This window comes from Channa argus, chromosome 8, assembly GCF_033026475.1.
Source record: "Channa argus isolate prfri chromosome 8, Channa argus male v1.0, whole genome shotgun sequence".
NCBI lineage: Eukaryota > Metazoa > Chordata > Actinopteri > Anabantiformes > Channidae > Channa > Channa argus.
Window position 1 is genome coordinate 27,461,062 of NC_090204.1, and position 15,920 is coordinate 27,476,981.

General features: G+C 40.1%; 1 protein-coding gene across 28 annotated transcripts in view; it reads right to left on the bottom strand.

Moving 5' to 3' along the window:
- ptprfa (protein tyrosine phosphatase receptor type Fa) overlaps nucleotides 1-15,920 on the bottom strand; it is a 316,431-nt gene that overhangs the window by 92,747 nt on the left and 207,764 nt on the right. For all 28 annotated transcript variants that reach the window (XR_010914989.1, XM_067512515.1, XM_067512498.1 and 25 more), the window contains one exon: nucleotides 5,162-5,355. Coding sequence is in view for 27 of the 28 variants with exons in the window: in XM_067512515.1 (XP_067368616.1) it covers nucleotides 5,162-5,355 (194 nt within the window). In the remaining variant the exon portion in view is untranslated. The remainder of the gene's footprint in view (nucleotides 1-5,161; nucleotides 5,356-15,920) is intronic.

The following is a 15,920-nucleotide window of genomic DNA, read 5'->3' on the forward strand; positions in this document are numbered from 1 at the left end:
CACGCTTCACAGCCATCAGTGCTGTGAGGGATAAGAAACTCCTTCAAGCATTCTTCAGCCATCCAAAAATACGCTTCACTAAGATCTCACAACACACAAGCTTGCCAGGAAAAAAGCAATTGAGAACAAAGGAGCAGAGTCTAAAGCAAACAGCGGAGAACCTAGACTGGGAATGAGCAGCCAATTAAAGCTCTGCTCTCTGCCTGTAAGCTCCCATAATTTGGCATGACTGAATTTATTTTGTCATCAAGGTCTTTTTGTGACAAAAAGCCGTAATCTGCACTGACTGCTGGCAAGCTGAGACCAACAAATGAAACAACTGAAGGATTTTCAGACAGCTCCACTAGAGACAACAAACACCACAACTTTCAAAAACACAGCTTTTTAGTCTTTGCTTTAGTGACGTCCGAGTGAAGCCGTACAACTGGTGACAGGTTCCATAAGCTCCCTGACAGAGACAGAAGCTGGAGGTGACCTGACAAGGACACATGGGCTGTACACATGGCTCTACACCAAAGCTGCAGTATTTCTAAAATGTCTCATCAGCACTTCAGAGACTAAATTCCTCCATCAAAGAGAAAGTGTGATGTCATTACAAAAAGCATGTGGCACAGCCTAAGCCATTAATGTTGTTACTATAGGGTCCATAGGTCAAGTAGGTTAAAAACAGAAAGAAGCATTTCAGCCACTTTTTCCAGTCAATGTTTAAGGGTGATAATGTTTTTGGAGGTGGGGAGTGCTGGCCTAACTCAGAGCAACGTGTTACTCGGAGAATAAATCTCACTGAATAGCTTTATCAGGTTATAAGTGAACCTATCATTTACCTTGTGCATGAGGCGTTTAGGAACAGTACAGAGTGTAGGTCAAATTTGCAATAAGTGCTGCACCCTTGGTGGTCACAGAGGTTTTTTGTCCCTACCTGCTCATACAACCAGTCAAACAGGCAGATGCCACCAAAATTATTCTTATGATCCTCATATGTAATACACACGTTTTTTTTTGGCTGCTGTTACAAACATGCCACATAGTCCTATACTGTATATTGTACATGGCAAAAGTTTCCAAAATTGCAAGATCATGCAGAATTCACAGGAATTACACCTTTTATCTATCGCTCATTCATGAATGTATCAAGTAAATTTAAATTAGCATTTTTAGTAAGATTTCTATAGCAGAGGAAACATACTGGTTTTTATGAACATAACTTTGAGCAATTGGGAAAGAGAAAAAAACAACAAAGCTGGTCCAACTTGTCCAAATTTAGCCAGTTCTGCAAGTGGATGGGTCAGTGAGTTATGCCTCTAGAGGCTGTATGTGTCTGTATGTGTAGGACAGAGAACTTTCTATGTGCTCACACCATAAACCATGTGTTGACTCTCATTAGCATCACTGACGCCAGGGGGAGAGACTAAACTTATCACGGATCAGGCTTGAAGACAGTTGTGTAATGGAAGGTCCCTCAGCAGTAAGGTCTGTGAGGGGGTCTGCGTGTATGTGTGTTAAAAGTTGTAGATGGCTTGTGAGATGCGGGCCCCTCACCAGGCCTTCTGCCTTGCACAGATAAGACAAGAATGGTGCTTATAAAGGCAATCGAGTGAAACTCTCCTGCTGGTGAACATAACAAACTGAACATCACCATGCTGAGCATGTTAAACACTTGACTTTTGCTTCAGTGGGCTCACTCCTACTGCTGCCTACTTGCTAATTGTTGATGGTTTTTCCTTTGTTCCAAAGATTTCATCTCCTGTCATTCAAGCTTCTGGATGGATCATCCTGTGAGATTTTGTGGGTATCTTACGATACGTGTCTCTTTTCAGCCATGTTAACTGCTATGACCTCTGCATTTATCAGACAAGCAGAACGGCCATCACACTGTATGTTACCCATCAGTTACATAAAATGAATCAGAAGTAGACTTTCTAATGTAATTAAAATTCAACTTTATTTCATTTTAGTTTGTATTATGTGCACGGCCTCATGTTTCAGGTAAAAAGAAGCTGTATATTTGCCAGACAAGTTGTTAAACTTGTAACACTGATTCTGAACAACAGTTAACTTTTTTGTCCTCACTTTGCTTTTTAGGGTTTTGACTCTTTTATTTGATCATTTCTAAATTTGTACATGGGCAACTGTGGCTTAGGAGGTAGAGTCAATGTTGGTTTGACTCACAGCTCCTCCTGTCACATGTTGAAGTGTCCTTGATGGCAAATGTTGTTTTTTTTGGTATTGTTGCATCTCTACACACGGCTTTAGATACTATTTGTACATGAACAACGGCCTGTGTAGGGCCCTGAATGCAATATTTATCCAAGAAATGCACAAGTAATTAATGTCCCAGTGTTAAAGGGCTGAGACATGCTCATGTATTGTGGTTTATTTAACCAGTACGTCTAAATAACTCATGCCACCTTGTATCAGTAACAATAAACTCTTCCTTCATTGTAGAGAGTCCATTGACATTTATTGGCCATGGCATCCTGTCATCAAGGGGAAGCTCATCAGCAAAGGTTGTTTTGTGTGCATAAGTCTGCATATTTTAAGCCCTTCACTATAGTATGTGTGAGAATGCAGAGGATTATTATAATGTGTGTCACAATTTCCTCGGGATGCCTTGAGCAGCACTTCATGTTGAGTGTTACCATAACAAAGATTTTAGCATTACAAGTGTCACCGCTGCTGCTGCTGCTTCTCCTCCTCATCAAGGCATTTAGCCGGTCATTTGAAACGGGACAATCCTTCTGTGCGCTGGTGAATTTGAACTTACTCTAGGAATGTTTTGAATTTGTAAAAGAAATGAGATCTGCGGTGCTGAATGTGAACTGCTTTCATAACACGTCAAGTTTTGAACTATCGCAAACACAGACTCGCACGCACGCACTTGCTTTTGCATTCCAAAGCAGGATTATCGAGGTTTTTTTTCTATTATTCACACGTTGAAATCTGTGGCTGTTTTCCACCACTGTAGGCTGGAATAAAAATAAACCTGTGGAAAACATGAAATGCAATTATTCTGATGGAATCAAAAGCCATTGTAGATGCATTTTCATCATACAAATGTCGCCCATTTGGATCTAATCTAATGCATTTTCATCAGACCACACACAGTTATTTTAATCTGTTTCATCCTATTCCTATTTTCAGAGAACGATAAGAAATCATTTGCACATTTAGGCTTGTAAGGTATGTGTTCCCCAGAAAGACATTTGTGGAAGCATATTGAGTATCTGAAATAACCTCCTAATCTGCTTTATTTTGATGTGCATTAATACACTTGTTCCATACAGATATGGTTAGGTTCATTTCTCAGGCTGATGTTATTAATATTCAATGTCCTCATTTGCTCATATTTTGTTTTGCATTTAATTTAAATCTGCTTTCTACTTTTCTGATACACTAAGTTCGGCGTAATGTTATTCACTCTCTTCTAAACGCCTTTGGATCAGAAGTGTAGTTGGATAAACAGTGCTGGGAGTTCAGGCACATTTCTGAATTAATACACTATGCAAATGAATCGATATAATAAAATAAAGGCAGTCGTCCACGGACCACAGGGTGAGGGGTTCGATCCCAGGCCCTGGCTATATGTCGAAGTGTCCCTGGGTGAGACACTGAACCCCTAACGGCCCACTCCCCTCCCCAGCTGTGCAGTGCTGGTCCAGGCCCAGTAGAAATTGGGGAGGGTTGAGTCAGGAAGGGCATCCGGCGTAAAAACTGTGCCGAATCAACATGCGGACAATGATCCGCTGTGGCGACACTGAACTCACAGGATAAGCCGAAAGGACAAAAATAAATAATTAATAATAATAAGTCATTACACTCTATTGATTTTAATGAACTGATCCTACTTAAAACTACCATTGGTTGGTTAAAGTTATAGGTTTACTTATTTGACAATTTTATAGTGACTTACAACTGAGGAACACACACACTCCGAGGGCAACGTGGGGCTGCCCAGTGATCAATGGATGACCCACTGCCCTATTCTTACATGAATCCAGGTCTCCCAGTCCCCAGCTCTCCTACAATGTCCTCATGCTATGGTAATAGCTTTGCAAGTGTTTGTCCTGTACTGCTACATATTTCAAGAAAACATGAACATTGTTAGCTTTGTCTGTGTTTGCAGTATTGTTTTTTGTTAATCATGACCTTATGATCCATCTGCTGTGGCCCTAGCAGTCACCAAATCTCACTGAACATCTATAGGAGATTTCACCCTCTTGCACAGGCAGGTTTTGAGGGCAGCCTGCTCTAAGCAGATTTTACCAATGTGATCTATTCCTTGGATTTTTGAATTAAGAATTTACTGTACTCCAAGAGATTTTTGAAGGATAGGAAATGTTCTTGTATCGATCCTCTGACTTCTGCTTTTAATAATGTGCCGTATTTGGAGTTATTTGGAGTGTGCTGTAGATTTTAGTGACTGCACCTACCAGATGGAAATGACTTCTTCAAGCTACATCAGTGGTAACTTAGATGAGTTACACTGAATGAGGTGAATCCCCTGTAGATGATTCTGCAGAGACCTACTTTCACTTTGACATGAAAGTCTTGCTGATTTAAACTTTAAACAGGAGGCAAATGTATTTTCTAGACGCTGTATTTATAGTTGATATTACTGTTAAATTCTATTAAAGCTACAGTATGCAATCTTTTATCTGTGGACATATGCTCTGGAACTTTTTTATAATGTGCAGAGGTGCTGCGGATCCGTCCTAGACGTTCTGCCGTCCAAATCCTGTGTGATGAGTGTACTTTATGAATCAGCGTGACACCAGAGGCTTTGACACAGCATCAGTGTTGATTGGGTGAATTGATTTACACTCTCATGCTACACTTAGCCTATATGCTAAGATGGCATATTGCAGCTTTAAGTATAAGGGCTGCAAGTCTGACAGGGGTCATAACTAACACGTTTGGGTTACAGATCCTTCTCTCAGGGTGCATACAGCCCCACAGCCTCCACCAATCAGAGGGCAGGCCAGGCTGCCTACCTGAGCATAAAAACCTGATTCTGTTTCCATAAACTACAAATAAACTTTACAAAACTTACCTCAAGCGAACATATGTCACGATTTGGGATTTGAACCAAACTCTCTGTTCTTCAGCCCTTTGTCAGCACATTAAACAAACACAAATCACCCGATGTGCTCTTTGACAGTACCTGGGCGTCTGGGAGGGAAATGTCCATGATGACTGGCTGGCCATGAGGCTCCCCGTTCTCTAGCCTGGAGTAGACCAGCTGGTAGCCTCTGATCTGGCCATGCTGCTTCACAGACAGGGGGGGCTTCCATGTCACTCTGACAGTGGTGGAGTTGAGGGCGTCTGCCTCCACCTTCCTGGGAGGAGCTCCAGGCACTGCAGCACAACACAGCACACACCTTATGCTTAGAGCTTTAGGGAAAGGATTACCTTATTATGTATCTGTGTTTACCTGTCGGTCACAACTTTCATTCATACACACTCTTACATGAATGCCCTGATTCTAGGTCCTTATGGATCTTTCACTATAGTAGTTTGGCAGCTGTGCGGTTCTGCACAATAGAAAAAAAAAAACAGCCTTTCTTCAACACTTTTCTTTGCTGATGTGTATAAAGTCTGACTACATTCAATCAAAACACACAGAGAAAGATGTGGCAGTAATTTTGGACAGGATATCTTTTCATATCAACACGAAGAAAAACAGAGGTGTGGTGCGGCTCATTGTTAGTCTTCTTGTTGTGCTCTCTTCTGCACACTGTCGGTGCAGATATCACTCACTGAAAGAGCTCCCTGCTATTTATTCCTTACTAGCTTCGAGTGGCTCTCTTGCTGGCAGCACTTTGTGTTCCAGTCATTTTTCAGTTGGTTAAAGTCAGCAAAGGTTCACAAAGGAGCAGGCTTTATCCAGTCAATGCCAATCAGTTACAGTGATGACCTCATTAACCTTCATCCTACATATGGGATGAGGACATGTGTGAAGCCTCCAATTCATCGAACGTCTCTCTGTAGTTGGTTTGATAACAACAGATGACAAGAAACGTTATTTGACAGAAAAGTTATGTTAGTTTAGTTAAACGTTTTCAATGGTAATGTTTTGCATGTGATATGTTTTATAAAAGTATAAGCTGTACCAGAGCCATCAGAAGATAAAGCCCTGAAACGGTTTGAAGAATTACTTGAATTGTAGCACTGCAAGAAGTTCAATCATAAACAAGGGCCGATGTATCTACTTAGTGATTCTGACCCAAACCCAAAAATTGTCTAACGCATAGAAACAGCTGTACAGCATAATCAAAGACGTCTTATTTTTCAGGAGGTACCGTGTTTAATTCAAATACTGAAGCCTGAACTATCGTTAACTTATTTTTTTTATATGAATGAAAGAATAACTGGAAGAATTAGACTGTATTTGACAAGACAGACTCCTCTAGAGTGAAGCTCTGTCCCTCTGCTGGCTTTTCTGGAGTAATGGAAACGTTTAGTTCTCTTGCAGTGGAAAGAGTAAAGTTGTCCTCAAACAATCCTCCATAAACACTGGCTACAGAGAACACTGTAACCAATGAGTTATTAATGGATTTAATTTTTATTAGTGATGATATGGAAAGTAAGGTATACAGATGAGATGTACAGTACACCCACAGTCGTGACACCTTCAACTTGCCTTCACATAAAACCCCAATTCCAAAAAAGTTGGGACAATGGATATAATGTAAATAAAAATTGAATGAGATGATTTGCAAGTCTTATCAACCAATATTTTATTCACATTAGTAGATAAACAGCATATCAAACATTTAAACTGAGACTCATTCCATGGAAAATATAAGTTAATTTGATGGTAGCAACACATCTTAAAAAAAAGGTGGAACAGGTTGATGTACATCATTGTGTGCTTTTCAGTCTTCTTTGGACAACTGTCTGTAAATGTCTGGAAAGTGATTTGTTTGGGAATCATTTTCTTTTGGTGAAAGGTCTGGACTGCAGGCTGGCCAGTTTAGCACCTGGACTCTTTTCCTGCACAGCCATGCTGTTGTCATGGCAGTAATGCACTCCCACACTTTTAGAGATGCAGGCTTTTCAACTGTCTGTTCATAGCAAGCTGGATGGTCCCTTTCCTCTTTATCCACAGGACACGACGTCCATGTTTTCCAAAAATCATCTGACCATAGAACAGTTTTCCATTTTGCCTTGCCTTATTATAAATGAGCTTTGGCCCTGAGAAAACAACGGATCGTGTCCACATGTGGCTTCTTCTTTGCATGATACAGTTTTAACTTACATTTGTGGATTTTACATTGAACTGTGTTCACAGACAGTGATTTCTGGAAGTGTTCCTGAGCACATGCAGTGATCTCCTGTAGAGAATCAGGCCTGTTTTAATGCAGTGGGGGCCCAAAGATTCCTCCTGATTCTCGGAATCTTTTGATCATATTTTATACTGTAGATAAAGGGATCTTCCAAGTCTTTTCAATTTCACCTTGAGGAACATTTTTCTGAAATTGTTCCAAAATATTTTGGCGCAGTTTGTCGCAGATTGGTGAACCTCTGCCCATCTGAACATTCGAGAAACCCTGCCTCTCTGAAACCTCCTTTTATAATCCAGTCATGTTACTGACCAGTTGCCAGGTCAAATGCTCCTCCATTTGCTTTTTTATTTGTGCCATTTACCTTTCCAGCATTTTCTTGCCCCTGTTTCAACTTTTTTGAGATGTCATCAAATTCAAAATGAGCTATTCATTTTCATGAAATGGCTATTTATCTCAGTTTCAACATCTGATATGTTTTTATGTTCTATTGTGAATAAAATATGTTTCGGTTACAATTGCAACTCATTGCAATGTGTTTTTATTACTTTTACTTTTTACACATTGTCCCAACTTTTTTTGACTGTTTCGTTCATCTCTGGTGGTATGTGCTAGAAAATGACATGACATTTCATTCAAAGGTAAATAAATGTCTGTGCTTTTAACCTTTTGATAATAATAAAATGAACTTCATTGTTTAAAGAAACAACAGACCTTTAGAATCATTAGGCTGTCTAATATTTAAAACCCTGTTTTTGAGTTAAGATGAGTCTACAGTGGTATACGAGGACATCAGAAACCAACTTAAAACTCATCTTAACAAACATCTGACATAGAGAAGGGCAGAATTTAACCATTCTTCTTAATAAAATTGTATAATTCCAGATGGTTGACAACCTTTGTTTGGTTATATTGCGATTTAACAAGTAGCAGAGATAAATTCTTCCTAATTTAAAAATATCCCTGGCTTTCAGTTATACCTCCTAGTTTTATACACACATAACAAAAACTGTATTTTAAGATGCAAGCACTTTGTGTGCACTTTTAAATCATTTTGGAAAAGGATCAACTCTCTGGCTCAGAAAATTCACCCGAACTGATGAGATAATTTTAGTCCTAGACAAGCTACAAGGTAATGCCAAGGTTGTAAGCTATTTTTGGAGGGTATACACATCAAAGCGTGTCACATGCATCCCCAAGAGGATGCTGGGAGCAGAGTTTAGAGCTCTCATTTTATAGCATATGGAAAAGAACTTAGAAATTTTCCAGTAGAATGCTTGGTCAGCTACAGGGGGAGGTGTAAATAAATACAAATTGAACGGCAATAAAAATGAGATGTTGAGGTTGTGCAAATATTAATCAAATTCAAGAAAGGAAATGTTAGAGGTTCAAAAACTGATTCGGCAACTTGGACGGAAAAGTGCTAAAGCAGCTCAAGCATCACGTAGCACAGCCGGCAAAGAGGAGCTGTGTAACTGTGTGTTGCCACTAGCACTGGAGACTAATTAGAATCGCTTAACCTCACATAGTATCTGCAAGCCTCCACAATCAAGCTTCAAGCTGTGCAGGAGAAACATCAATAAACATCTGTGTTAACAGCAAAATGCAAAGCCACTCTGTGTAAAGAGGAAGAGGAAAAAAAGAACAATCTATCCCACAGCAGAATCACCCCAAACCTCTGAAGTAAGTCTAGTGCTACTGAGTAAAGAAATATTTGATAGTGTTGCCTTATTACAGATATACCCCATAGACACTAAACCACTTCATTCCTTTTGGGCAACACCATGACCAGACAATAACATCACAAATGCTGGATTCTGCAGAATTTTAAATAGAGTGCTGCAGTGATGCCATACAGTGTACTGGTAGGCTAATCTCCCTGGTTCCCTTGAAAAAAAGAATTATTATACCAAGAACTGAAGTTTTGATGACGAAAGAAAACTATACTTTCTGAAGTTTAAATACAATTGCCAAAAGCAAACAGGTGTAAACAAACTACAGAATGGTTGCATGAGTTCCACATCATAACCACCGAAGCCTTTCCTCTTCCAGTGATGTGATATAGCTGGTGATGCCGTAAAGACAGATTAGTGAGTAGCTGAGGCAAATTTAAAGTCTCACTGAGCCACGTGTTTAGGTGAATGAGGTGGCCATCAAATCCACAGAACCACCTCTTCTTATAAGTGCTTCCAGTACAGGTCCAGTAACCACTTTGACTAATAAACAGAGAGTAGAATTATCGCCTTTTCTGTACAACTTTAAAAACTGAGAAATCATAGCTTGTAAAAGTAGAATTCATGGCAGAGCTGCATTAGATTGTAAAGATGTAGCTAATAAAGTGGCTATATATATAAATATAACTTCTAATCCTTCATTTCACCTGTAAAATAACTTGCATGGCACGGTAAGCCTGTCTCTTAAGAACTAGGTGTAAATGAGCTACAACTGTAATGACATTTTAAGGAAACAATCAGTAGGTGGATGAATCTCGACAGTTCTTAACTGAAATTGACGTGCGTGTTTCATTTTTCACTATTGAGTCCGACCACAATCTTTCTCTACCCTTAACCAAGTGCTGTGAAACTGTAACTCTCACAAGCACATAAACGTTAACAAACCGCATATTATTCGGGTGGACAAAAGTATGTTGTTTGGTAGCTTTTTATTGATGTTCATAACCTGGTTGCAATTGCTGTACATTCCCTACAAAAACACCTGCTGTAATTGGTATCACATCATAACATTATCTGTGCCTGTAGCCACAGTTACACATTAATTTTTTTCATATGCTGCAAATGCTTTTTTTGTGGACACCTTACTGGGGCAGGGATCTGATCAGAACCATAGCTGTGGAGATTGTGTTTACATAAAAACGTGTACATGTTACTTGTTGTTTTGTGATTGATTGATTGATTGATTGATAGACCGTAACCATAAGTGGCAAATGGGGGGCAGGGTCGTTTGAACAACAGGTAGTGGGTTTATTTTTTCCACCAGGATTTTAGCAAAGACACCACAAAGTGAGGGATGACTGTACATTACTTTCATACAAAAACTGCATTTTCAGATTAATACTGGGAAATTATACTGACTCCATTATTTCAAATAACCCATCACAGTATGACTAGACTGGAATGGGATATTTTAAATAGTGGAGTAATGTGCATGGGGGCAGAAAGACTGACTGCTGATGATGAATAGCAGAAGTTTTGAGTCGCTCAGTCCATCCATTGTAGTTAAAGAATATTTGTTCTGATCACAAATCAACTGAACTGATGTGAATTCACCCACAATCAGCTATGGCTGTGGACAAAGCACTGAGTAAACCTCTGTGTGGTCTGTCTTCTCTGTCTGCATGCACGACTTCGAGTCCATCTGATAAAGGTCCAAATGCCTGAAGGGGTTTCCATGATTTTCCTAAAACGGACATAATTCCACAGCTGGTGTAGATTTTATGTTACTATTAATTCCCACTGTGATGTGGACATGCTGTCTATGTAAGCCTAGAATGGCAAAGACCATCCAATTCAAAAGCTGGATGACCTTTTGGATGACCTTCAATTTGAGTGTATAGAAATTAGATGTGTAGCAAATTTGTAAAAGGAATTGTTCAAGTTTTACATTTTTATCTAAATGTTTATAGAGAACATAATTACAACTGGCTTAAATCTGCCTGCGGGCTGTGTCGTGTCTACGTGGAGTTTGCATGCTCTCCCTGTGCTTGCATGGGTTTCCCCCGGGTCCCACTCACAACCCAAATACATGCACGTTAGGTTAATTGGTGACTCTAAATTGCCTGAAGGTGTGAGTGTAAGTGGTTGTCTGTCTTTGTATGTCTCTCTGTGTTGGCCCTGAGACAGGCTGGAGACCTGTCCAAGGTGTATCCCACTTGTTAGGAGGTGCGAACAGGCCAGAGTCATCAAGATGTAGCAATTATGACCCTAACTCCCTAAACCCTCAAGATGGGGGTCGTTAGGTCATTAGCCCTTAGTGGACGTGTGAAGTGGTCTTGATCTTCTTGGGGATGGACAAAAGCATCAAAAATGTGAGACAGGTTGTGCCCAGGAGGAGGTCTCATACCATCTGTCTTCTCTGTCCAAAATGTGTCCTTTGTCCTTCAGGTGTAGGTACACTGCTGATTCTGGTCCTAAGGTGTTGCTTCTCCTTTGCTGGGTCATCCTCTTATGTAGAGGCTGTTTGGTGTCTCCCATGTAGAGCTATGAACCCTCTTCACTGCACTGGGCTGCATAAAACATTTACCATTTACATTTATACTTTAACGTAAGATATGGAACATATTTCTATTGAAATAAATCTAAAAAACTTTATCCTGTTTTAAAGACCATACCTTGCCTGAACCACACACAATACTCTGGTGTCTGGTTGTGTGGTGACAGTCATGCACTTCGTACATCTGTCATCCATCACTATCAACTCCTACTTGCGAGTCGCTCTCTTTTACAAAATGTAACCCTTCATTCATTAACAAAATGTGATCCAGTGGAACAAACCTAATCCAGTAATAACATTTCCCACAAAATCTTAATCACTTTAGTCAATTAGGGACGTAATTTTTTCAGGAGAAAGAGTTGAGCAAAATTACCATCCGGCCTGTCCCTGCATCAATTTTTCATGCAGTCATATTGGAGTCACAGAAAATGGGCATTTGGCATGTCATGGAATAAATTGTGTTAAAATGTAAGTGTGATGTAGGGTCCATCTTTTTTTGTTTGGATTCATATTTCTTTTAATTTCTATTGGTGCAACATGTCCAAACATGGGTGATCCAGACATGGTGGGTTAAGATATTAGTAAAGAGTACAAGGAAAGAGAGACTGTAGATGGTGGGTAAGAGGGAGTAGTTGGTCAGTAAAACAAAATAAATAAAGTGGGAAAAAAAAGGGGAAATGGGGAAAATAATTTATTTGGTTTTATGATCAGTGCCTGTTATGTATATGCTTTGAATTTTGTCATCACTCTGAAAAAGTGCAAATTGATGCAGTGGGATTCATAAACTATAGCTACGCAAAAGGTGGCTCCATAGTCCTACAAGTGATGAAATAAAATGTGTTTAAGGAGTCTGCGATTCATGTGTTTGTAGTCAAGCAACTGAATCACTCAGGTCTCAAGTGGAAAACATGTGAGGGGACAAGGTATCAGCAAGTGGAAGCACAATACCAATATGGGAATTAAACAAAGAAATAACTTCATATTCATCTTTTAACTCTAAGCTTTATGTTCACATTATTTTCACTGTCTTTCAAGTAACTTCTCCATTTCAGCCTTTCTTTTTCAATAGCTCCCTTTTTTTTTATTTCTCTCCAGACAGTGAACATTTGGATTAAAGGTAATGTTGCCAATCTTCTAGATGGTCTGATTTACTCCAAGGTGTAAGCTGCCACCTGCCTACAATCCACATCAATGTTGTGGCTATTTGGCCCTGCTGGGGGCTACAAGTGGAGTCCAGTCCATCAGTTTACAGTCTTTTTGTTCTGAATGGTCTTGGCATCTTTTCTAACAGTAATTCATGACTCATTCTCATCAATTCATTTTTGTCCTGGTGTGTAGATGCATAGGTGATAATAGTTACTGTTACGTTTACAATGTGATGACACATCTGCTTCATGATCACAGCCTGCGAGCGTTATTTAGTATCACCTCATGAGTAGAGCCTGGATTTAAATTCCTGTGTATGTCTGTAAAGAGAGACGGAGCCGTGGAAACAATGATAAACGTTCTGAAAATGGTTAGTGGTGACCTTTCGTTAACCAGGTGGTGTTTAGAGGCAACTTTTGGGCTAATCGTGACCTGGACAGTCGCTGGCTTAAGTCAGGGCAGCAGGGAAATGACTTGGGACTAATCTGACACGTGTCAGAAGAACAGGTTCGAGGCACAAATGAAAAGTGTGGAGAGAAAAGATGTGTGATAGGAGACGGCTGCAGGAAGTTCCTGCCCACACTACTCACCCCAAAACCAGTGGTGCAGAAATGCTGAATCTCAGTGATTAGACAGAGAAGATCTGCCATCATTTCCAGGTGTTTTTAACATGAATGAAGAGTGAGCCAGCTGCCCACAGACGTGTGCCATAAAGGAGATTTCAGGGAGTAAAATGACACTGATGTCAGCTGGAAGGAGGATTCGTGGGCAGAGCACAGAGAAAGCTGCTGCACTCGGAAAGGAGGACGGACCAATGCTGGAGAAATCCAGTCAGCGACGAGAGCTCAAAGTCAAATGGGGCGCGGAGAGATGGAAAGAGATGAAAAGAGTGTGAGATTAAAATTCAGTGGGTGTGCAGAAATAAAGTGCTGTGAGTGACACTGAGCGAGAGAATGGAGATGGAAAGAAGAGGACAGAGGTTGAGTAATTTGGAGGGAGGAAGGAAACTATGCTCCAAAGGTTCTTTAGATTTGTCTCTTCTGGGGGATTGAACTCATCGAACACTGCTGTCCAGAAAACAACACGTATGTTTGGATCCAAGAAAACAAAGTTCTGCCAAGTAAAACAGTGTTGGGTAAGTTTAGTGCTAAAATAAGTGTTGGGTTTGATAAAGTAAGATAAGATTTGGAAGGCTCCACCACCTACACCTACTAGCAGCTGCAAAGTTTTCATCAGTACACAAATATAAAAAAAAAAATGCAAAGAAACAGGAGTTAGGAGTCGGAACTATTTCTTAGTGAAGAGCTGGGCACTAGGCACTTTATTAGTCTTAGCTAATAATCTTAATAATCTTAGCTAATTAGCTCAATAGATGTAGCAGAAGTAAAAAACCACATGTGCAGGCACAAGCCGGGGTCTTTTGCAGTCGGTGTCCTTTACGTGTACTTCTTTTAATTTAATCTTCCTCTTTGTATTTCTTAGTATAGTTAATTAACTAGATTGCTGTGTAAAGCTGACCCTCTGTATCTGCAGTGAACTTTTTCTGCTTCAAGCTATGATCAGGATGCAACAGCTGTATGGAACTGTAGCCAGCTCATCTGCTTACAGTCAACAACAGGCTGCAGCAGAGCGGCAGCGTGAATTTCTTTCGGACTTTAAACACACTGGACGAGATCAGTGCGAAAACAATGAGAGGTAACCGAGCTGGTAAAAACTCGAGGCGTGGAAAAGAAAACGGGCTAGTGAGGGGGAGAAGATTCATGCCACATCTCCCTTTTCTGATTATTGGCAACGTCAAGTCTCTGAAGAACAAGGTGGACGGATTAACTGCACTGGTGAGAAAGGAAAATATCTTTCCCACAACTGGACCTGATTCACATGTTCAAGAAGACGAAAGCTCTCCCAGCCCCGCCCCCCTGGGCAGGTCAGACTACAACCTGATTCACCTCCTGCCTGTGTACAAGCTCCTGGTTCAAAGGCCTGGTTCGTTCCACAATCAAAACAGTGAAAAGATGGTCTGAGGGGGCCACAAATGCCCTTCAGGGATATTTCGAGGCACCAGGGTCCAGAAAGCGTTTGCTCCACCGTTATGTGGTATCTTGCAGCACATCTTTAACCTGGACCTGCAGCTGGAGAGGGTGCCTGTGGGATGGAAATCATCGTGCCTGGTACCAGTACCAAAAGGGGCCCAACCCAGTGTCCCCAGTGACTGAAGACCTGTGGCTCTAATTTCCCACATTGTGAAAGGGTTGGAGAGATTGGTCCTGGACTTCATCCTCATCTGCCTGCTACACCGCATCTACACCTACCTATACAGGCCTGGGGGGTGTGTAAGGATTGTGTTGTTTGACTTTTTCAGCGCTTCTAACACAATCCAGCCTGTCCTACTGGTAAAGAAATTGAAGAGCTTGCTGGTTGAAACCCCCATGGTTGCCCGGATCTTGGACTACCTAACCGCAATTTCATCCAGAGACTGATCACAGTCAAGTGCTCCACAAACCGCCACAGGAGATGCTTTCTACCAATGGCCATTAAACTGTTCAACTCATCACCCTTCATTAAAAAAGAGGGGGACTGAAAGGGCTAAATGGACAATCTATTATTTATTTTATTTACTTTATTTTATTTTAAGGTAAATTATTATTTACCTAATCTGTCTTATTTTGCGTTTAGTTGTGTTTCATTCATTTGTATTTGTTTATTTGTCTATGTGGTTTCTCCTTGGTTTGATTGAGGTTCTTTTTCTTTCTTTACTACTTTTCTTACGGTGAGCAGCTGTAACAAGACAATTTCCTATGGGATCAATAAGGTTCTTTAAATCTTAATTCTAATAGCCGGATCGATGTTTTTGACCATCAAGAGTATCCAAAAATAGTTTGAGCACTGAAAACCAGAATTTCTATTAGACCACTTACAGTAAATCATTTTATTTTGGTAATATTATAATATAATATAATATATACCATAATAAAGTTATAAAATAATTATTCTGTTAGATTGTAGTTTTATTGTGTATTTATTTTGTATTTTATTTTTATTATTTTTTTTTTGTTTGTTTGAAGTAATTTTAAGTCTTACTTTACCCTAAATGTTGAATAATCTGACAGCTGAATAACATAATGACACATCCCTTCTGTTCCAGAAGCTATGTCATCCAAATACTGCAGGTCCTGTTTAAAAATATGAAGTTTATCAGTTTAAACTGTTGTACAGGTGCTCACATTCACTACTGACAGCTGAAAAAGACCCACTGCTGAAAAC